Raw genomic sequence first — 24270 nt, 5'->3', positions numbered from 1 at the left:
AAAGTACCACAATATTTACAATTTTTCAAAATTACAATCTGGCAACATCCCTGCAAAATGCTGTATTCCAGTTTTAATCCACTGTTTACACACAAACAATGCAACTTTGCACATGATTTGGAAAAATGTGCATGTTATTCACACAAATCAAATCAAATAGAAACTTTATATCAACCAGGACTAAAATCTTAAGGTTTGAACCCTTTAAATAAAGAGGCCTGTGGATGGGTACACTAAGTCACACCCACAGAATGCTGTCGTCAAGGTGCATGTAAACAAACAAAAAAAATCTTGTGCCCGCCTACTAGAGATGTGTGTGTGTGGGGGAGGAAGAGGAGGATAAACCCTGTTACTAGGACAGACTCAAGCTGTCAGTCTGTTCTGCACACTTGAGTTGTTTGTGACCGCATGCATCAATTAGACAAATGATACAACCTCACAGGTACGCACACTTGTGTTGTCATTCTAGCAGCAGTTTGATGGTCGTAGTTGATATTCTGTAATAGTTAAAGGGAGGATGTGTCACTTCTGTGTGAAGCAACAAGCTGTTAGGGAGTTTTCTAAGAAGATTAAAAGGCACTAAGAACTACAAGATGGTATCACACGAACAACAACAACGAAAGCCTTTTTTAAATGTAACCACTTCTCATATCAAACTAGAAGAGGGAGCAGAAAATGATGATCTTGTCTCTGTGTGTATCCATAGCAACCAGAACAAGATGTTTTCCATTTAAAACCTATGTCTCTTAATGGTTAAGTGCTTATGTAAAGCTTATGTAAGACAGCAGCCGTACTATTGTCTCTTTGTTTACATTCACTGGGTGTCCAGGAGCTAAAAGTTCTGCTAACCCACAATCCCAGTGGGACAGCTTTTTAGAAGTAAGCAGTCCTCCGGTCGACGCGCCGCTGTTCAGAAGTAGTCCTAATCTCCAGCACACCTGCCACGGCCGTGCCAAGCTATAAATACGTGGATCATAAGAGGATCCGACCGGTGACGGTGTGAAGGAGCCATGTTGGATAGTGATCCTGGCCCAGAGGAGTAGCTGATAGACTAATACTCCAATGGACGAGAAACAGCAGTGAAAAGAGGACCTGTCGTCTTAATTCTTCTTAAAAATTGTCTTTTTTAATGAAATAGATCAGCACTAAACTGAAGGAATACCTCAGGATTTGTTCCTTTTCTGTATTTCTGGTGAGAAGATATATCATTTGATAAAGAAGCTGCTTTTCTACTCAACGGTAAACTGTAATTTAATGTTTAAATGTCCTGGTGTAGTACACAGCTTTAATTTAATTTAATGTTTAATGTTGTGATGTAGAGTTAGCTGTAGTTTAATCTAATCTTAATTAGGGTTTAGGCTTGTTTTGGAGGTTTTAAATGTGACTATAGCTTTATCTGGATACTTGCAAAGCTCTGACTCGCCTCGATTTGCATCCAGCCGTGCAGATAGTTGTTTTTATTTGTCCAGGTTTTTAAATAACTAAGAGGTTCAGATCCATACCAATACAATGGGGGTGAATGGAGTTTCACTTTTAGTGCTCTCAGTACTAAAGATAATCATATTTCTTTCCAGAATCAGTGTCCCGGTCTCTTAAACACTTAAAAACGTTTTCTATTAGTAGAAAGTAGTTCCAACACATAAAACCTAATGACAGCAAAGGAGAGGTTGAAGTCTCAGATAAAAACCTGAACCATCTGCATGGAAAGATGTCGTTAGAGGTGAGAAGATACATCGAAAAGGATCAAGCAGGCCGGTCCTAATCATGTGACAGGTACAGCCTCTCCTTGTAGTCTGTTTGTATTGACACAAGCGTATTCAGTCATCAACATGGCTGCCCTTTAAACCTTTAGAGCGGTCAAGGTCACTCACAGTTCACTGTTGCACCAGTTGATGCAAGAAGCACGAGGGCCTCTTAATCCTCTTGCAGGTGACCAAATATTTGGCACTTTTACTTGAAATATTTACCCTCTCTTGACCTTTTAAAATCTGTTTTTAGAGAACAATGTCTGCTTATTTTAGCCTCAGATTCCTGTGTGTTCTGCTACACTTGTTGTGTTTTGGTATGTTTTTCTACAACTTTTTACTTGCTATCCATCTCGACCACGACTCACTGGTAGAAAAGATATCTCAATGGGACCTTTCTGGTTAAAGGGACAGTTCACCACAAAATCAAAAATACATGTTTTCCTCTCACCTGTAGAGCTAATCATCAATCTAGATTGTTTCGATGTAAGCTGTTTAGTTCTGGAGATATTAACCGTAGGGATGTCTGCCTTCTCATAAATTTAACGGGACTATACGGTGACCTTGTCGTGAGTTCCCAACAAGGTCGGTGGATTATCTTGAGTCATGATTTCTAGAAAAAGACATTGCTGTTGAGTATTTTTTTGGTGCATTGAGCAAAGTAAGTCGAGTGAAATATAGTCCCATGATTCTGGAGAGAAGGCAGAAATCTCTCCAGCCGATGTCTCCAAAACTAAGGCAACTTACACCAAAACAATATTCATATTTTTCCAAAAAAATGAAAAAGGTTGAAAGTTTATTCACAGTATATGAGAACCAACCTGATTAGGCAGTTAAATTGATTACTTTTACAGTTTGTATAGTGTGCACATACATAGAATAGGACATTAAACAGCTTTCTGGGGGTCCTTTGACCGATAGTCCGTGGCTAAGATTTCCTATTCAGTGCTCTGCTCGTTGTTTACTGTCCATTATGAGAGCAACTTGAGATGCGAGACCCGGGATGGAGCTGAGAGACGAGTAGCCAGTTTACAAGCAAATTTTAAATCACTAAAAAGCTGAATCATCGTCTCTCTTGCTCTCCAGATTACCTGCATTCAACCGAAACATGCTCGAATGAGATTTGTCAAATCTACTTCTACGACTCCAAACGGAAACCAGACAACTCTGACACCAAAACGTGTCCCATTGCCTAGATTATCGTTTAAACTGGTACAAAAGAAAAATGGTGATTGCTGTTGGTTTTTATAGTGGCCACACATGGCGGAGGGGCTGTAAAGTGTTGTAGCAGCTGACTGTGAAAGTGAGATAGCTAGTCCTCCAGAGCGACCAGGAGTGAGATGGAGGGCTGTTCGACTCACTTTCTGTTACCGTTGTAGCAAAGAAAGCATGGTGGAATTAGCAAGCTAGCTAACTAACCAGCTGTCCGCTAGTGAACCTGTTGGCTTGTTGATTCCACCATGCTTTATTGCTACACAAGTTACAGAAAATGAGCCGAACAAGAGTGTGTGGATGAAGCATTAAGTTGGTCAATTCTACTCATTCACTCTGAATTCTTTACGCTTCTTAACGTTACGACTCCACTGCTCGTTTTTGTCGTTATTGTAAAACTTCACCTCAGTGAGCTAAAACGGTTGCAATGGCACAGTACACATAAAAATGGCCGCCGCTCTAACCATCCTGCTTTTTCAAGTCTCCGCTTTAAGTGAATGTAAATCTTTATTGGCCTGGTTTTCATCAGAATACTAACAAGTCTATTCTGTCTCTTTCCACAGATCCTCTGCTGGATTTACTTCGGTGCTGATGTTTCCCCAGTTTTGAACATGAAAATTCAAGAAAACCTGGATTTTTTCACAACACCACAAACTGCTTGAATCTGTTCATGATGTATCTGTAAAAATCAACACATCTGACATGTTGACATCTGTGAGTTCCACCCAGTTCATCCCAAAACCAGACTCTGTTTCCCAGTTTGAGAAGATTTCAGTTCTTACCAAGTAAACAGGACTTTACCAAACAGCAAATGGAGCCCTACTGTCATACAAAGTGTGGAGCCACCTGAAGGCCTCGCTGAGACCCCCTAAACAGTCAGGACTGTAGTGAGCGGATTGATGTTTCTATGTAGCGCGTGTGCGAGTGCAGTGCAGCCTTGGATCCGGCGGGGAACCGCCACAGTCCGCTCGGGCGCCCAGCCTTCGGGCCGGAGACGCTCCAAACGAGCAACTACTCTCTGGTGCTGCTGATTCAGCTCAGCCTGCTCTCCTTCGACCTCTTCGTCAACTCCTTCAGCGAGCTTCTGAGGGACGAACCGGCTGTCCAGCTGGTGCTTTTCATGTAAGAGTTCCTCGCTGTTTCAGAAGCAGAACATAATCTCTGGCTCCGGGGCGGGAAAAAGCTAAAAATAGTTCACTTTAGTCATTTGGGATGCAGGAATGATTTGAAACAGCTCTGTACAAAGACAGTAATCTTCCTTCTGGTCACACATCCTCCTCCTCCTCTCTTGTCTTTTTCTTTTCCCCTCAACAGAATCCAGGACATTTCCATCCTGTTCAACCTGATCATCATTCTGTTGATGCTGTTCAACACCTACGTGTTCCAGATCGGACTGGTCGCCATATTGCTGGAGCGGTTTAGAGCCGCGCTAATGCTCTCTGCTCTCTATTTGACCTTCAGTATCATACTCCACTCCTGGCTTATGGTACGAGCTGTTTGTGCACAAAGGGGCAGAGATACTTTAAGACCTAAGGGCCGTGGTTACACTTGTCTTTATCAAAGGGGACTTTTGTCATTTAATTTCCGAGACGCATTAACTTTCAAGTCTGTACGCTCCGAGATCGGTTCTTCCTCCCATTATTAATTTAATTCATTTAATTTAAAACCTCGGAGAATCCTCAATTTCAATGGGGGAAAGACAGGTAAAATCATAAAGTAATGAAATAAGAATACATGGCTATATCAATTAAAACAACATCAACAAAATGGATTAAAAAACTGTATTAACGAGGTCAACTTAGATTTTTGTTGAAGCATATTCCAAGTATTCGGGGCGCAGAAACAAAAAGGAGATCTTCTTAACTGGAGAATGAGCCAAGTGTGCAAGCGGGATTCAAACATTTCGAGAATGCAGAGCTGAGAGATGGACGGGGAAGGTTTAGTAGAATAGATTTATAAATAAATAGGTACAATTGCTGCTCACTGAAAGGGCAGGCATGTCAGTCTTTTGGTAAAGTAGGCAACGGTTTGGTTGTGTCCCGGGAGAATCCACAGTGATGAATCTTAAGGCAGAGTGATTTACTGCATCTAAAGGTTCGAGAGTGGAACTGGCTGCCCCTAAATAACAACCCCGTCGTCCAGAGAGGAAAACAAGTCTTTTTCTCGTTTGTAATGAGAAACAAGATTTAAATTCTAAAAAGAAAACCCAATTTCAATCTCAGCTTTACCCACAACATGTAAAAAAGTAAGCTTTTTGTCAACCGAAATGCCTACAAATGTATTATGTTGAACTCTCTCTGTTATGGTGCAGTTAGCAGAACGAATGTAAGAACTTACACAGTCTGGTATTTTTAAAACAACATCAGTTTTGTCTTTGCACAGTTTAGGAGCAGTTTTAAATGATGGAGGTGTTTTTTAAGGAGGTTAAATGATAGCCGTAGACTTAGAGTCTACAAGCTGGCTTGGCTCACATTTGGTTTGGATCTCAGTGAGGTGTGGACAGCAATCTATCAAACGTTGGTCCACACGGGAGTTTATATCTCAAGTGAGAGCAAAGGGAAGAGAGGAGGGAAACCGGGGCTCCTAAACACAAACTATCAAACTATTTAAGAAGCCAGAAAAAGATTTAGTTTACAATACATAGTATGTCCAAAGCAGTGTGCAAAATAAAAGCTTTTAAATAATAAAACAATTTCAATATAATGAAATGTGTTTATCACTGAATTAGTTGGCATTTGTTAGATGCCATTCTTCATTAAAACAAGTGCAGGGAGGAATGGTAGGCAGCCAAAATAGCAGGGGAGTTTTATTGTGAAATATTTTTAGGAAATAAAATGTGTTATTCACAATTTTGCAGAAACGCATTTGACCACAACATATGGCGGATCACTATCCGATCAGGCGTCAACTGTGGACACAGCTGAGTTCTGATCTGGTGCATTAGATGTGTAACCACACTCAATAATCAACTGTGCACACAGTGAAGAGTTTGTTTTGCAATTTCTAGCTTTGGTAGAATAATCTGTTTAATATTAAAGTAAATTTGAATTTATAATTTTTTGCCATCTTTTTGAAAATCTTTTTATGAAATATGCAGCATCAAAATTACCATTAATGTTTTCTGTTTAATCTTTCCAGAATCTACGCTGGCTGAATACCAACAGATTTATTTGGACAGACGGCCTTCAAGTGCTGTTTGTGTTCCAAAGAGTCGGTAAGATGAAATGTTAACGCATCACTTTTAATTCTAACCAAATATAATTTATTTTACATGTCTAATAATGCTGTCGATTAGAGCTGGAGTATCACTTTAAATTCGGAAAAATGAAACAAGAGAAGGGTACTATTAATATAAATTACATTTTGGATTTCTCAGTGAGAAATGACTAATCAGAGTGCAGCAGAGTGTTTGTGTTTTCAAATGCTGCAGGGAAGACATATTTTTGTTGGCCAACCCAAGAAGTTAGCATCACTCTACAAAAGGCCAATAGGATTTTTCCACTGGATTTTGGATTATTGCAGAAAATAAACTCAAACATTTATGATACTTATACATTTCTACATTTTGTTCAGCAAGATAATCTTGACAAATTAACACCACTTAATGATATTTGAAGCGTGAAAACAATCGACAGAAGTAAAAGCTACGTTAGGCTGTGATAGAACTACACCGCGGTCAGATGAACTACAGCGAGGCTTTGAAGGAGGACTAGTACACGTGTTGACGTTTTGTAGTCTCTTTCAGCTACTTGTTAGCAACCGCCTTTTTAAAGACACGCAAAATCAAAACATGCAAATCTCTTAAAGCTTGTGTCATCCACAGACCTTTTTTCAGATATCTAACCAAAAACGCATCAAATAAAAACATAGATTTAGAGACGAGGGAGCCGGAAGTGCAAGAAATGTAAACTTATTTCCAGGTTTGAGCTTTATACATGGAGCATTTTTCTCTCAGAGCAGAAATATTTACAAGAGAGTACATCCGTATTTGAGTGACTAAGTAAACCATTATTTCCCCCACCTTTACCTCTCACCCATCCGTTGCTGCCTCTAATGAATCACCCTGTTTGTGCGTGGACTTGTGTTTCTGTAACCTCTGAACCGCTGAATGTTTCAGTGTGATTATCACTGAGTTTTTCTGCTGAAGAGGGTCACAGACAGACACTCGGAGCTCTTCTCTCCTCTCCACCAACACGCTCACATCATGGATTTTCATCCGCGTATAAGCTCATAAGTGGATCACAGGATTTATTGTCTCGCTGTTGTTCTTCTCTGATCCCTTATTAAGTTTGAGAACGGACTGTAGGCCTGTTTTATTTCTCTCTCTGTGTCGTCTGCTACTTAAGACCCACCCAGACGGTTACTCAGCGTCTGACTCAGCGTTGCGTCACAAAATCTCTTTCATTATGAACTTAAACTTCGCTGGGCTGTAGCTGTAAAGGCTGGAGGGGATTTCAAATATTTCTCTGTACAATCACATAATATCTCTCAAGAAGTCATAACTCACTTGGAAATGACTGATGAATTATGCAAACTAAAAAGGGACACTCGTGTATTTATTTACATAAATGACATTTATGCAGTCTTCCTTCTAATTAAGTTTTCATTTTTCTGTAAATGGAGATTGATTTCAGACCAGAACTGAAGTGATTCAGTGTGATGGATTATCTAGCGGAAGCAAGTTCAATTTCATGACAATAATGAAAGTTGATGCAGCGGTTGCATGAATTCTTTAAAAAAAAGAACAGGTCAAGAGTTTGCAGAAATAAGTAATGCGTGATTTATACGTAATTAGATTCAACTAAGATTGAACTATTTAAATAAAGATTCTCGACTTTTCAACAGAACAAATATTTGGCTTTTTAGAGATTAAGCTGTAATTAAATACTTTATTCGGCTTTTCATTAATTGTTTTGGATGTGTTGTGCTGCTGACTGCTTATTTAAAGCATTGCCAGAGCAGAAAATATATCCAAAGACAGATATGTCAGCCCCTGTAATAAACTAACAGTCGCACTCAGAGCACCTTGGAATAGACTGAAAGCGTAGAAACAAGTGTATCTTCTCCATATTTTTTGTGTGTTTTTGTTTTATAAAACCTCCTCCTCTCATATGTTTCTGTCCACAGCTTCTGTGTTGTACTACTACCTGTACAAGAGGACCTCGGAGTATCTGGGTGACCCTCGCCTCTATGAGGATTCACCGTGGCTGAGGGAACTGTTCGCTCGGGTCAGACAGTGACCTCACTGCAGAAATAAGACAACAAAACCGTCCGATACGGAGAGCAAAGATTTTACAATGAAGTGTGCATTTGAAAATCCATACAAAGGAAAAGTCGGCCACTTCAATACAGAGCATTTAAACGTGTTTGATTCAGGCCTAAAATGCATTTCTTCGAAAACATGCATTGAAAATTGTTTTGACAGGATTTGAATCCAGAAACATATTCCACATAACATTTCCTTCTAATGAAGGGAGGATTGTGCCAAAATCTGGTGAGACGTTTTTAGAAACAGCATCTCATCAGGTACAAATTACATTAAAAGTGAGACGAATATTCTGTGATTCCTGTCACCAAATGCCCTTTTTTTTTTCTTTTGTTAATGCTGTACATTTTTTAAAATACTATATTGCAGTTGTTTTCTATAAGTTTGAGAATGTTTGTGTTGCTTTTAGTTTGTTTCGTAATGTGGCTTTTGAACAGGGTTTGGACTTTATTACAGTTTGGACAGTTGCTGATCTCCACTGTTTGCAAAACAGCTGTGTTTTCATTTTCACATGAAGTGTTAAATGCTTAAATTACAATAAAAATGTATTTTGAAACGTGTGTGTATTTGTATGAAATGTACTTGGTGTACGTGATGATTTATGAGCTTGTTCCAAAGAAGGACTCCAGCCGAGAGAAGCGGAGCTGACCCTTCAGCTCTCTGAACTCTTTGAGGAGCGACTCCTTCTGCAGGTTGAACTGCATGACAAGAAATGAGAAAAGGTTTCATTAGATGGGAATTTGACTTTATAGATAGGAAACAAATGAAATAATTGATCCAAAAACTGATCCCAGCTCTACTTTAAACGATAAACACACCAGACTAACTCACCTTTGTTGCATATTTATGAAACTGCTCTGCTTCCTCTTGTCTGCCCGACTGAAAGCAAAAGGTTAATTGCATGGTTAGTTCAGGTTCCTGCGACTTGCCTGGGGAAATCCAGTTGCAGACTAAGACAAAGTATATCTGTGTTCCTCACAAAAGTAAAACTAAAATCTCTCTATTCTATTGTCATAGATTTAATGCCTCTACCGAAATAGCCTATGTCGAACAATGACAAATATTTTAAATATGCATACAATTATGACTAACGATTATTTACTTTATTCTTTTTCTATTTAACTTTTTGCCCTCCTTCCCAGAGGAGCAGTGAGCAACGGATATAAATGGAAGCTTAAAAAATCCAGCACTCTTGGGATATCGAGAGTAATCTCAAACTTTTTTTTATGTCAAGGACATCCAAAATAGATGCACAATTGGGAGTAGAGACATTAATACATCCAAGACAGAACCCCAGTCTTTATAGCATACAGCTCATGGATGTATGATAAGACGCAAGTGATGAGTTACAGCCAATATAAACACTATTACACAAGCATACAGCTAGCGAGCAGCCAGCAGAACCAGATATATCATATAAGAGTCCGTGGGTCCGATGCTCACTCTGTATGCCGAGGTAAATAACTCTGGATTTGGCCATTAGTGAGCTTTATGAACATAGATAACTAAATAAGGGCTATTAAAGTGTTCGTACTGGAGTTTGTACGGCAGCGCCATCTAGTGGCGGTTGTCTAAAAGCTTCTTCTAATCGTCTCTTTGCTTCTATTCTCTTTGGTTAAGCTGAACTTGCTTTTTCTCTTTGAATGAAGATAAGATAAGATAAGATAATCTTTATTAGTGAATGCAAGTAGAGTCTCCGTGAAAAATATGACTATGTCATGTGAGCAAAGGATGCTGGGATACTAAGAACATAAGGATTCAGCAGCTGTGCCCCGTGTGTTTGGGTAAAGAAAGGCTACATTTCTTGGTGACTTTTCTTTTTAGAGATTCTCTATAAAGGGAAAGTGTCGGCCCATTGGAAACACAGACTTCAAGGGAGGCAGAGCCTGAACTGGGACACAGCTTGTGTGGTTTTTTTTCCAGGTCATCGTCATCACTCACCCTGAGGCAGAGCAGAGACAGGTAAGCCCACACCTCTGCGTTCTGGCTGTTCAGGTGGTTGGCTTCAGTCAGAGCCTCCTCAGCGACACACAGCTCCTCCAGCTACAAACACACACAAACACAACCGAGACTTCACCTCCTCAACAAAGCAAAAGAAAAACAACTCCACAGCTGAAGGCGAACTACACAGCACACTGGAGTAAGCTGAGCTTTGTTCACAGTAGAATGAGGACAGTACTTAAACCTAACAAAGCCACTGTGAGGAGAGGAATTTTGTGTGAAATCACTGAGCCCAGCAATGTTGATGCCCATCATTCGGCGCAGGCTGAAAACTCACCTCTTCAAGAAGTACTACCCTGAGCCTTCCTCTTAGCACTTATTGTATTCATATTTGTTTGTTTCTGCACTGTACTTTTGCTCTGGTTTATGCTTTTAGATGCTTGTTTAAGAAAGGAGATGCACTTATGACTTCTGGTGACTAGTAGTTCTCTTGAATACCTATGTTGAATACACTTCCTGTAATGTGAGACTGTAATGTAATATAATGTAATGTAATGATGAAGAAATAACCCCAACGTTAACTACCTTAAACACCGTAAGGCCACAAGATTCAACGTGTAAATAAGACTGCTTTAGATCCTTTCAAAACCAAAACTAAAATGAGTAAATCTTAAAAATATGAAGGTGGAGTTTTACTCGGTAACAGGCGGTGCCCAGGCCCAGCCAGGTCAGGCAGGACGGAGACGCCTCACAAGCCTGCAGGTAGACACCTTTGGCTTGTTCTAACTGAAAGCAAAAAAAAAAAAGAAAACACACAAAAAGAGATTTAATTACACTGTAGTTAGTTGCTTCATACAAGATGTTCTGCAGTGACATGCAAGAACTTGAATGAGAATTCTGTGATTTCTGCCTCATGAGCCACTCACATTGTTTGTACATATTTAAAACGTTGTCATAATTGTGCTGCAAATTCTAACTTGTGCTGGAAAATCCATTGTTCCAGACATTTTTGGCCAATTTTGCTATTATAGAAAACCTTAATATGACTAGAATACTTCATAATAATATTTCAGAGTTCCTAGTTCTTCCAACATGTGGCAGATACATCAGAACTGTTCTGACTGTTCAGAGGGAACTGAAGCTCGTCCTGATATCTGACCTTCTCCTGCTGGAGGTAGATGGATCCCAGGCGGAGGAGGACAAGGTGGGAGTCCGACGGCGGCTTCAGGAAGTTCAGGCTCCTCTCGTAGCTCTCCTGGGCATCAGTGAACGCCCTCCGCAGGAAGTGACAGTGACCGTTCAGCGCCCACGCATCAGCGTCCTGCTCACAGGGTGGAGAACAGTTCTCAGGTCAGGTTTAGGTTTAATCAGGTGGTTACTGGAGCTGACTTTGCGTGTGATGTCACAGTACATTAATACTAACAAACTTAACCAAACTAAAAATATCGATAAATAAGAGTCTTTAAACCATGAACATACTACTACAAATAAAGAATACATTTCTGACGTCGCAAATAGAGAGAGACAATAGATAGATAATGTATTCAAAGTCACATTATAGTGTCAGTTAATCATATTTTTGCTAAATACAAACAAACATGAGGTGAAGAAGTTCATAAATCCAAAACTAAATGTGAATCTTTGGTGTGAAGCAGGAGCAGTGAACCATACTGTCCTTTCACCTTTTCCACTGATTCATTACTCAGTATTGCAGTCATTAGTCACTAGTGAGGGTACCTTGTCTCTGTGAAACAGCGCCTCCTTGAGGATGGTGGCGGCACCGCAGTAGTCACCTCTGAGCAGCTGCAACTGGGCCAGAAGAAGCAGGTAGGTGACACTGCGACCGCCGTCTGACAGCAGCTCCAGGGACAGAGCTCGCTCCCCCATCTGAGGACAGGAGGACAGCGACTACTGATAGCTGTCCATACCGAGGACTGACCTGATACCAGTGTGGAATTATTCAGCTGTATGCCTCACTGTGTGGAAGTAACTGGGATTTTTACTTTTGTGTGGCAACATAAAGCTTCACTTAAAACATTCATAATTTGTAAAACAAAATGTAACAAATAAATACATCAATAAAAATCTATTGAATTCTTATTTATCATTAAAATAATAAATCTTACACCAGCAACTTGGTGAGAAATTTTCACAATTTACAGGAATCACAATTCAAGTGTTTTGAAAAGGAATCAAAATTACAGTATATGACGTATATATTATTTAAACATAGAATTTGGATTTGTGTCATTATTTGTGTCTGTATCGGCCCGATATCTGAGCATCCCTTATTTTTATGGAAACTTTAGTGCTGACAATTGTTAACTTAAGCATGCCGATATAAATTAAATATGAATGCTTAATCAAAAATAAATGACTTTTTGCAAGCAGATTTCCAAAATATATGACTTTTCCACGGCTAACTGTCATTTTCCAGATGTTGGAGCATCAGTAGTGGTAATAAATCACTAAACTCGGTGTCACAAAATTACACTGCAGGTTGCTTTCATTCATATTTGATCACTGTGGGTGCAGCTGGCTGTTTAGCTTGACTAAACCATCAGCCACTGTGTGTGTGTGTGTGTGTGTGTGTGTGTGTGTGTGTGTGTGTGTGTGTGTGTGTGTGTGTGTGTGTGTGTGTGTGTGTGTGTGTGTGTGTCACCTGCAGAGCACAGTTCTGCAGCAGGAACTGAACTGTCTCTGTGTAAATGGTGCAGGAGACTTTAGCTGGAGCTGATTTGGAGCTGACATTCTGTACTGGAGGCTCTCCTTGCACCTCTGAGTCCCGGTTCTGGTTCTGGTTCTGGTCCTTGTCTCCGCACTCTGGTTCTGAGAGAAAATTATACGGTAACATTGTCAGGTAGTGAGCTCCAATTACTGTATCACAGACAGAAGAGATTACTTTTAGGTGATTCCTACAAAAAGACTAGCTTATTACTTACTATTTATGTATATAAATATATGTATATCAACATTCTTTATCTACATTTTATGTTTTTTGTCCTGATAGATTAAATCAAGTGCAAAAGAATAGAAATAAAACAAAAACTACTAATTACTTTTGTATGGAAAAAGTTGTCCATTTCACCCTGAACATGCACCATTTCCTGCTATTTGTGATTTCATAGAAAGTGCCAGAAATAAAAAGTGTTTTGGATCTGAATATCAACGGATCTCAGAGTGTTTTTATTATTTATTCTATTTAGTGTTGAAGATTTCATAACATTATCATTAAGAACGAGAGGGGCCCTCTTGCGTTTCTGTTGGAGAACGAATAGGTTTCACGCCTGCTGCCTGGTTTCCCTCCATGTGACGAGAGAAAACAATCACATGACTACATTCAGACGAAGAAGCATTACACGCTTCAAATCCCACTGCAGCTCACCTTTCTTATCGGTGGGAGACTGACATGCAGCCGTGTCTTTCTCCTCCTCCTCTGGCTGGTGTTTCTCCTCCTCCTCATGTTTCTCCCTGTCCTTCGTCTCCTCCTCCCTCTGTGTTTGCTTCTTCCCTTCTTTCACCCTCAGCTGCCTTCTGGCCTCCAGAAAGGCGCTCTCAGCCAGGATGGATTCGTTTTGGATCTCATGGAGCAAACCTGGACATCAGAGCCAGAAACCTGAGATGAGACTGTGAAATTCCCAGCATGCATCTGTCTTTACCGCTCAGGGTCACTTAGGGTCAGAGATTGTGACGGCTGAAATAAATGTTTTCAACCAACGTTGCTACCTGTTGATTTTTGTGCTGATTGATTTTTAATTTTTACCATTTTGTGTGTTTGCACCAGGTTGTTTCTTTCAATTTTCCTTTTTTTTCTTCACAAAAAATCCTCTGAAACAGCATTTTAAAACTCTAACTCAAACTCTGCACTGAACCCAGACTGATTCTAAAGTTATCAGCTTTAAAAGACAGATTTACAAACTACCTTAGGAAGTGAAACTGGGGTTATTACTGTCTTTAAATTAAGAATAACTGAAACTAGAGACCACCTTGTGAGGGGATCAGACCAGCTGCAACGCCAACTCTCAGGCCAGTGTTGTAAAAGTGGGGAAGGGGCCAATTCAAAAAGACCCGTATATCATCTGATCAATACCAGTAAGATTGACCAAGTAAATGAAGGTATTATTTGTCTCAAACTTTGTAAAAAAGGGAGATTTTTCTTCCTCTTTTCTCTCTCTGTTGTAACGTTTGCATGTTTCCGCTCCACTTATATCTGATAGTTGGCAAAAGAGCGTCGGCAGTAGCAGTCTGTCCGGCTTGTGTTCTGTGTTAGCAGCAGGTTCACAGGTTAAACAGCAGCGAGTAGGACAACAGACTGTCATCTCACCCAGCAGCGTCCAGGCCACCACACTGGGCGGGTCTACGCTGGTGGCTCTCTCCAGGAAGGTCTGGGCCTCATTGTGACGCTCAAACATCACTGCCAGGACGCCGCACATCATCAGGCTGGAGAAACAAGAGAACACAGACACACAGGTCTCAACTTCCCAGTAGATTAGACCAGTACATGAGATTATTTGACTGCCTGTGAAAATATAACCATTAGGGTGGGCTGCTCCTGGTCCTACCTTTTCATTTTGTATTGGTTGTGATGCAAAGTTATGGTGTAACACAGTTTTGATATCTATCGTTATGAACAATAAGTGATGAGGTGGTGAGTGTTTAAACAAATGTTGCTATGTTACTTAGCAATGATTAGGAGAAGTTTGGTGTCCTGTTACACAAAGCCAGTATTTTATTCTCATTGATATATGCAGTACACATACTAACAATCTCAGTGTGGAGCTCATGGCTATATAAATATATACACATTATGTTTTTTAATGTAACAAGTCTATTTCTAACCTGGGCTGGTGTGCCTGCTGGACGGACACGGCGTCATGGAAACACTCTTTGGCCTTCATGTAGTCTCCGGTCAGCATGTAAAGGCTTCCCCAATCAAACTTGTGGGAGGGCTCAGTCGGGTACATCACCACCAGCTGCAGGAAGATAAACACAAAGTTCAGTCATTACCTGCATAGAGATTATCAATAATCAATGCACATGACTTGTGGTCACTTAGGACAAGAAAAAAACACACAAAAACACTGATATGCTCCAAGGATTACAGACAAACAGAAGTCAGTGGGTATGTTAAGGTGAATCCATGACAACCAATTGATTTAGAAGTCTGAAACCAGTGGATGAGTAGACATCTGTGATCTGTGAAGTTTTTCAGCAAGTTCTTTTCCTCATTTACTATGAGTGAGGAGCAGAAGTATATAAAAAAAAGCCTTTTAGTACTATTGTACCTCTTGGTAGTAATGCACAGCCTGCTGATAATCCCCAGTAATCTGAGCCTCTCTGGCAAAATGTCTGAGCTGAGAGGAACTCAACTGGATCTCATCCGGGGAGTCATCAACGACGTCATGGGAATAAATCTGGGGAGGAAGAGAGGATCAAATTAACTTAAGAAATATATATATATATATATATATATATATATATATATATACATATACAGTAGAAACACATAAACTTCATTTTTGTGTGGTACCTTGTTGAGAGCTATGTGCATCTCGTCCACCAGGTAGACATAGAGCTTGCTGACAAAAACTTTGAGCTCCTGAGGGTCAGTGAACGGCTCCGTCTGCTGCATCTTGTCACGTACGATCCTCACCACTGCATGCTACACACACACACACACACACACACACACACACACACACACACACACACACACACACACACACACACACACACACACACACACACACACCACACAGTAAAAATAAAACCTTATGGACTACAGATCTTCTCAGGGTTTCTGGGAGTTGTATCCGTCGACTGTCTAGGGTTGTTCTGACCTTCATCTGCTCCTTGAAGGTGAAATATCTGGCGGAGACATTGAGCGATCCCATCAGCTGAACCTTCATTTGCTCCCGGCTGCAGTTTTCTGATGGATTGCCGTTGGCCTTGAACAATTCCCCGTACTGGTCTGAAACATGGGTCACCACGTTGCCAACCTGTCTGTGGAAGTCCAGCACCGCCTGAAGGAAAGCGCAGCCGTGGAGAGAATTCATGAAGTTAACAACGCTCTGCTGGTGTGTGGTTCATTTTGTGTGTGTCAGTGTATATATATGTAACTGTGTCTGTGTTTTTACTCTTTCTGCTCTGTTTGGACCTGCTGGAAGTGGAGGTCTGGGTGGGATCAACGCCTTCACCCTGCACGAAATAGAGACACATCTCAGCTCATACTCACCCATTCGTGCAACAACAACACGTATTAAACCAGAGTGCATAAAAATGGAGCTTTAAATGAGTCAAACTTAGTGACCACAGTCACTTTGAGGATTTATTGAACACGTTACCTTCTGGACAGCTCCTCTGGAGATGTTTTGGGTACCAGAGGTTTCTCCAAGGCTATCTCAATGATTACATAAGTTCTGGCCTCCACATACATCTGCAATAAACAGGAATGAGGTGTTGATATGCTAAAACAATATGTTTATTTTGCTGCTGCTCTCACTGGATCTGTATCAGACTGTAACTACAACCACAGTCTCCAGTAAATGATGATGTAATACTGTACAGACTTGTGCTGTTGTTCAGTGGAAGCTTACATTTCCTTCTATATTGGCGTGCTGCTCAGCTTCGGCCCCCGATTCGGAAACCACGTCTGCTGCGTTCACTCTGCTCTGATTAGCAGGCTGCTGCCATAATGGAAACAGGTGATATTAGGGGTCCCACATTTACACACACACAACCTGGATGTACAGGTTTAAAGGTGCTCTGTACGATGTTCAGCATTAATGTAGCAGCAAACAACTATTATCTATGGGAAGATATATATCAGCCTTCGCCATGTTGAAAGCGAATAGAAATGCTAAAATATTATTATAAATTACTTTTAAATACTCTCAGGGTTGGTGAAACTAAAAAAAATTGCTGCTAAAATTCTTTTAAAAAATAATTGTGTGAGATCTGAAATAAAAATCATCCACTGCTTTTGTTTTGCTCATGTTGGAAAGCTTATTAAGGACTTATTTTTCAGTACACAAAAAAAAATCCATCTCTTCTGAAACCATCAGAACCTTCCTGACCTTCTTGGCCGGCTCCTTGGACTCCTTCTTCCCTGCCCTCGCCTTGTACGAGCCTGAGGCGGAGCCAGCGCGGGTTTTGACCTGGATGGCTGCTGCTTTGGCCTGCTCCTTTAACACACTGACGCTCCGCTTGGCCTTTAAGTAAAAAGATCAATGAGAAACAACTTATTTATGTAGTGGGCACACAGGGTTGGAGCCGACATCGATCATTTCATCAGACTCTGGTTGAGAATGCCAACAAGCGTATTTCTTGAAAGTGTTCCTCTAAAAAGCAGATTGAATTCCAGTCGTGTATCCGTCAGTATGAGACGCTTGATCCAGTAAATACAGACCCAGATCAAGAACTATGAATAAACAAACAAAAATTAAAGTGGTACGTGTATGTTTGTGCCACCTTTTTCAGCAACTCGGCCTCGGAGAAGGGCTGAATGCTGTACGCTCCTCGGATGCGGCGGACTCCGGGATACAGCAGCCGCCCCATGTCCACAAACGCCACACCATGGAAGGGGATCTCTGGGTTCTCCTCAGCTAGCTACACAAACACACACACACATGAATACTGTAGGGGCAATGCAGTACAGAGAGAGAGAGAGAGAGAGAGAGAGAGAGAGAGAGAGAGAGAGAGAGAGAGAGGACAATTCTGAACCCAACCTTTGATAACAAAGCCGCCTCACCATCTTTGTTTCTGCAGCCTTTGTCGACCTCATTATCTCCACCGGCCACAGTCTGCACTCTGTGATCTTCTGCCGCAGCCTGAATATTGATGCACATATTTATATCTGTATTCCTCGTTCTGTATTTCCACCCTCGATGCCTGAAATCCACTCACAAGCAATTATTTGCTGCTGTAGTGAGCAGTTTTCTTCACAGGGATTTGGCATTTATTCTAAGCTTTAAACCTTTAACACAAGATTATTGCATGGCCCTGAGGGGAAATCAATGAAAAAAGATCTGTTCTGAGATGCGGTTAAATGGAGGAACCAAGTTTTACAGCACCCTCTGCTATAATCCTTAAATGTGGTTATTTTGAAGAAAGCACAGCCAAAAAAGCAATTACTGTCTTTCCCTTTCTAGAATAATCTCTGGCAAACAAGTCATGGCCAACAGGTATGATGGTGATGAGGAGGAGGAGGAGGAGGAGGAGGAGGAGGAGTGTGTTGTGTGTGTAGCAGACCTGGTAGTTCCTCCAGCATCGAGGAAGCAGCACATCTCTGTGTCCCAGCTCACCCTGGTCTTCAAGGTCTCTGCCTCTTTGCGAAACTGCCGGTCCTGTAGGAACATTCAGAGGTTCACCCCTGTAACTGAGCCTGCTTCCATGATTGAGTTCATGTAAAGGGAAAATCCTGCACCTCATATGTGGGTGTCAAATCAGTGTTGATGGTAAATGTGGTCGAACTGAAGCAATTCATTCCTTGTTGCGTTCTATATTGACCGAGAAAGATGAGTTCTATTAGGCTGCTATTTCAGCTTGGATTTTTAAAACAGAACTTTCTTGTTCTCTTTGCTTGTAATTCAAACTGCAAAAATGGCATCCCAAAATATGAGTGCAATGGACGTTATGGACCAGGGTACATTCTACAGCGAACCGGATCCTTCAGAACCTCAGCTGCAGAGAAGCAAACCAAACAAAACCTGTAGAGTAGCGTAGCTCATTTGGAGAAGTTTGCAGCTTGTGCACAAATGCTTCGGCTCCTCAAGACCAACAGAAGTTTCCCGTTGGACGGAAACCTGCAATGCATCCTGGTACATGTAGGTACTACTGGCAGATCTGTGCAAGCAGGAGCAATCAGCTTTCTTGGTCAATATAGCACACACTGAAAAATGAATTAGTTCAATTGACCACATTACCATCAACACTGACAGGAAATCCACATAAAAGGTGCAGAATTATCCCTTTAATCATTTTAGATATTCCAATCTTCTCACTTTTGACATATGCAATTATGAATATTTACTTTTCCTACTTCTCATACGTCTAGTCACTAGCTAAGCCTGTCAAATGACTGGCCCTAAAGTCTGTTCATATCTATTAAATGACAGCTTTCATATTATATTCTTCACAGTTAATGACAGTGATGTGCCAAAACTGCAGTTATATTAATGTTCCAAGGATTTCCAGCTAACACAATTAGCAAAAGTTGCTTTATATACAGTTACCTCTAAGCCAGTCAGCTCGCCGTCCTCCTGCTCCACGGGCTCGGCCTTGAAGAAGGCAGCGGGCAGGAAGTGGTTCCCCGGGACCAGCTGGGCCGGATGGGGCCTCTTCCTCTGTCGGCCATTTTGCTCCCTCTGCCCGCCGGCCTTCAGATGCCCCTCACTGAACAACAGCGCCTGATCTTTCTGGGAGTCGGGGGAATCAAACAGCCACAGTGTTAGGGTTCGACACGAGGTTGGTCTGAATGGGGCAGCGCAGGATTTCTGTTTCCTTCTGATTTAACACTGCCAGTGTCTTTATGCAGCACAATAATGTTAAGATCATGACGTGCTTATATTGGAGGGCTTAAACAGAACAAACTAAATATTCCACTCACCTGTGCAGTAAGCGGGACCTCCAGGGCAGCAGCGTATGTGAAAGGAGTGGTGGGAGGGCCGGACGGCAACATCCACGGCTCAGGGATGGAGTACACTGTCTCCACGGCAACCTTCAGCAGGTTGGAGGCTGAGAGTTCAGCCTCGGACAGCACTGGATCCGACACACTGACACACACATCCAGGGTCGGCTGCGAGAGGGGGGTCAAACTATGAGGCACATTCAGGTTTTATTATCATTAAGTGTTTCATTACATAGTCTGTAAATGTCATTCATTTGTAAATGCTGTAAAGTAGGTGCCAGAGGTCTCCTCTCCTGTTGTACTAAGTGCTTTTCCAAACACTGGTGGGAAAATATTGAGCCATTTACATTTTTTCTTGACATAAAAAGAGGCCATATTTAAAGACTCTGGCTTCTAGTCTGAGCGCATAAATCACAGATAGGACACACAGTGGTGAAACAATGAGTGTGAAACATTTGTCAGGGACATTTAAGAATGAACATGACAAGTGTTCAGTTCAGCGTAGCCTTGTTGAAACCCAAAAGCTTAAAAAAAAATCAAATGTCCACCTTAAACAGTAGGTGCAATAACCTCTTAAAAGTATAATGTTTACTAGGTTGCCTCTTTAACATGTTCCATATTCGGGTCCACAACAAATAACTTTATATATAGATTATAATGATTCTCGTCTTTCTTTTAACTATTTCTCTTGGGATTGATACACCAAATGTCTACATGGATCCCTGCACTGCAGCCCACTGTGATAATGTGTGATTAGAGACTGTGACAGAGGAATGCCACCAGACCTTTTCCATATGACAGTAAAAGGTGTCACTTGGTGACATGTTGGAAGTTTGACCTCCACCCAAACTTTGACTGTACTGTACTCTGGTGAGTTGATGGGATTACCTGCCTTTTCCACTTTAAAAGGACTTGCCTGGCCAACTGCTTCTGTCTGGCTCTAACTGCTGTCTCCACATTCGTGCTGCTCTGTGATTGTAGAACATTCACTGATTAAGAAACTGGAAGAAACAACTACCATCTGTTTCAGATCCAATCCACTAGCTCACTGGATGAGATATAACCAGGGCTGGGTGATAAGGGTAAAATATTATATCATGGGTGTAAATATTAATTTTCTACCAAAAATACATAATATGAAACGGTAAAGTCCTGGAAACTTAATAGAGAAAGCATTAATAGATAAGAATAATCACACACGTGAATGTCTGTTTATGGCTAATCCACTAAATAAATACCAGCAATATTAAAGGAATGGCATAAAAATCTACAGATTGATAACTCTCTATTGACTCCCTCTAAATATTATGTTGCCTGACCTTTATTTAAACCACTTTTCCCCCATCACACTACAGAAAAACTGTTTAAATTCCTTTGGCATGGTCTGGCACTTAAGAATGGCAGTTCATTGCAGGCATGGCTGGATCAAAGGCAGATGTGAAGGGGTCTTTAAATAATACATTTTCCATTGGTCCCTTATTGTGGTAAGTCTATTAAAGTCATAACATGCACTTATGCACTTGTGTAAACTGCAACTATACAGTGGTTGTGAGCTTTCTGTTATCTTAAGTAGCCATGACTCAGTCCCTAATAGTACGTGAGTGATATTATTGTAGAGTCATTAACCGACTGACCTTGAAGCCGGAGTCCAGGGAGGACTCTTTGGCTGAGGAGCTGGCCACTGGATTCAGCGGGACTGTGGCCGAGAAGCTGCACTGACCTGAAGACAGAAAGGAAAGTGATTTGAACAGTGAAAGTCCTGACCTTTCAAGAAAAGCTCTTTGAAGTCAGTTTGATCTGACATCCAGATACAATAAACTGACATTTGGGGAGATACACTGGATTGTTTTTCAATCCAAAAACATAAAAATATCTGACAGGTACAGCTGTACCTTGTAGCAGCGGCAGCAGGTCGACCACAGCTTGGCCCAGCACCGGTGTCTTCGCCTCAGCTTTCTTCTCCTCGGGCAGGAACTCTCTCACCGTCACTGAACACAAAAAGAAATCTCATTAAAAAGAGCTGTGAAAATGTAGGACTGGCTCAGACCTGCTGTGTCAAGGCAGGATATCTGCACAGAGTAAATCTACTGGAACTATTCTAAAATAGTCATCGGACTAGGAAATTGCAGCGAAAGTGAAATCTGGTTATTTTAGATGTTGAAGGTTAGTTAAGCCAGTTCTAAGCCAATGTAACGGCAACAATGAATGATAATAGCTCGCCAGTGTGACAATAACTTACAATAAGGCCACATTGGGGTTTTCTTATAGCTGCTTTGTTTTGTCCTTGAGCCATGGAAGTGTTAAATGTACTGTTAATATTATATAACTAAATTGCAAGGCAGAAATATGAAACATTTTCTAAATGAAATTACAATATGTCAGATTGTTTTATTCTGCAGCAGCCTACAGTACCAGTCAAAAGTTTGGACACACCTTCTCATTCAATGGTTTTTCTTTATTTTTATTTTTTTCTACATTGTAGATTAATATTGAAGACATCCAAACTATGAAGGAACACATATGGAATTATGTGGTAAACAAACAAATGCTCAACAAACCAGAATATGTTTTATATTTTAGATTCTTCAAAGTAGTTGAATGAGAAGGTGTGTCCAAACTTTTGACTGGTACTGTATGACTCTTACACAACTTATATATATTATAATAACCGGGTGACTTAATTCATTATAATACAACCTAATTCATAAGTTAATTATATTTTGTATTAATCATCTGATAGTAACTAATGTTATCAAATAAATGGAGTACAATATTCACCTCTGTATCAAACTTTATACTTTTAGTAAGTCATTATAATACCACCTAATTTATAAGTTAATTATATTTTGTATTAATCATCTTTAGTAACTAATATTATCAAATAAATGTTGAGTACAATATTCACCTCTCAAAGTAACATCAAATGTTCTTTATATTTTTATATATATTACTAAAACTTTATCATTTGAGATGGTAATATTATATCAATTTTGAAGAGGGTACTTATGTCACTGGATTGTTTTATTCTGCAGAAGACATCTGGATATAATCATCTTAGTGTTGCCTTTAATGAGAATATGGGCTACAATGTGTGGACTGGATGATGAATGTTCAAAGAATCTGATGGAGGAAGTGATGGTAGAAATGTCATCAGTGTGTGAGATGCTACTGTCTGATATCAATGCACTGAACTGGATGTTGCATGAATGTTAGTTTATAATGGCACCTTTTATCCAAAGTAATTAATATGTAATATACATGTAATGAGAAGGAACTGAACCGATTAGCTGTATCGATAAGAGTAGTAGTATCGATAAAATACTAACGATAACCATTCCTACTTGTGTTTGTTTTATTTGTGAGGAAAACGACAACTACTCTTGACCAAAAGTTATAAAACATTTTATGGGTGTTTGGTTGAAGGATGCTTATTTTTCAACTTACTTGGATTTTAATGATCAATATTTATATGTTCATTTTTTTCGTGAGTTGTTATTATGGGTTGGCTAACCGTACAACTATGGGCCGTATCTGATCATTTGAAGGCGTCTGCTAAATGACTGTAATGTAATGTAATGTAATGTAATGATATGTAATATATATACTACTGATTGTAAGTCGCTTTGGATAAAAGCGTCTGCTGTAATCAATGTAATGTAATGTAATGTAATGATATGTAAATATGTATATACTACTGACTGTAAGTCGCTTTGATAAAGGCGTCTGCTAAATGACTGTAATGTAATGCTTTGGATAAAAGCGTCTGCTAAATGACTGTAATGTAATGTAATGTAATGTAATAATGTAAATATGTATATACTACTGATTGTAAGTCGCTTTGGATAAAAGCGTCTGCTAATGATTAATGTAATGTAATGATATGTAACATGTTGCACTCTCATCTCACATATGATGGGTTTGTGGGTGATGTCACTCAGGCCCTGGGTGTTACTGGGGCAGTGGAGGCTGCAGGTGAAGTCATAGTCCACCTGCTTCTCCTTGAGGTCCACCTGCTTCTTCTCAGACTCTCCCAGCACAGTCCCATCAGCTTCAGCCTGCACAAAGCTCTGCAGGCTGTCTGGCTTCTTCCCTTGCTGAGAAAGGTTGCAGAGGAAACAGAATATGTTGATTTAATTGGTGCCTTTTGCAACATTAATTCACCTTTGAAGGAGCTCACCAGGTTGTTCCCCCGGATGACAGTGATGTTGATGGTTCTGTGGTTTGTCAGTGTAACACTCTCAGGAGGCTCCATTGTGTTCAACGCTGAACTGATGATGGAAACGATGCGTGAGTCTCGTTTACATGGTAACGACGTTTACATGGTAACGACGCAACACACGGCGGTGCGTTCAGGAGCAGCAGTTTAGACACACCTCCTCTTCAGTGGTTTCTCTTTATTATTATTTTATATATATATTTATATTATATATATACATATATAAAATAAAAAGATATATAAAATAAAAATAAAGAAAAAC

The 24270-nt window shown here is 40.4% G+C and overlaps 2 protein-coding genes across 2 annotated transcripts; one reads left to right on the top strand and one right to left on the bottom strand.

Annotated features, from left to right (window-relative positions):
- Window positions 1-3659: 3659 nt before the first annotated feature.
- Window positions 3660-8197, top strand: LOC129105423 (transmembrane protein 138-like). Its single transcript, XM_054616440.1, has 5 exons — window positions 3660-3742; window positions 3888-4079; window positions 4272-4443; window positions 6096-6171; window positions 8085-8197. The coding sequence occupies exons 1-5, from the start codon at window positions 3660-3662 to the stop codon at window positions 8195-8197; spliced, it is 636 nt and encodes a 211-aa protein (XP_054472415.1).
- Window positions 8198-8513: 316 nt separating this feature from the next.
- Window positions 8514-24047, bottom strand: cfap70 (cilia and flagella associated protein 70). The gene is made up of 28 exons (XM_054619173.1): window positions 23970-24047; window positions 23700-23886; window positions 21685-21780; window positions 21452-21512; window positions 20936-20951; window positions 20709-20761; window positions 19772-19979; window positions 19398-19580; window positions 18415-18509; window positions 17915-17993; window positions 17635-17772; window positions 17241-17375; window positions 16761-16850; window positions 16509-16600; window positions 16302-16362; window positions 16005-16187; window positions 15695-15826; window positions 15450-15578; window positions 15004-15137; window positions 14489-14604; window positions 13550-13759; window positions 12827-12993; window positions 11902-12051; window positions 11324-11485; window positions 10861-10950; window positions 10165-10266; window positions 9055-9102; window positions 8514-8921 (listed from the first exon to the last, which is right to left on the bottom strand). The coding sequence occupies exons 1-28, from the start codon at window positions 24042-24044 to the stop codon at window positions 8823-8825; spliced, it is 3291 nt and encodes a 1096-aa protein (XP_054475148.1). The 5' UTR covers window positions 24045-24047; the 3' UTR covers window positions 8514-8822.
- Between the last annotated feature and the right edge of the window lie 223 nt (window positions 24048-24270).

The sequence above is a fragment of the Anoplopoma fimbria genome, chromosome 2 (assembly GCF_027596085.1).
Source record: "Anoplopoma fimbria isolate UVic2021 breed Golden Eagle Sablefish chromosome 2, Afim_UVic_2022, whole genome shotgun sequence".
In the NCBI taxonomy this organism is placed as follows: Eukaryota; Metazoa; Chordata; class Actinopteri; order Perciformes; family Anoplopomatidae; genus Anoplopoma; species Anoplopoma fimbria.
This window is presented reverse-complemented; position numbering and strand designations above follow the sequence as displayed.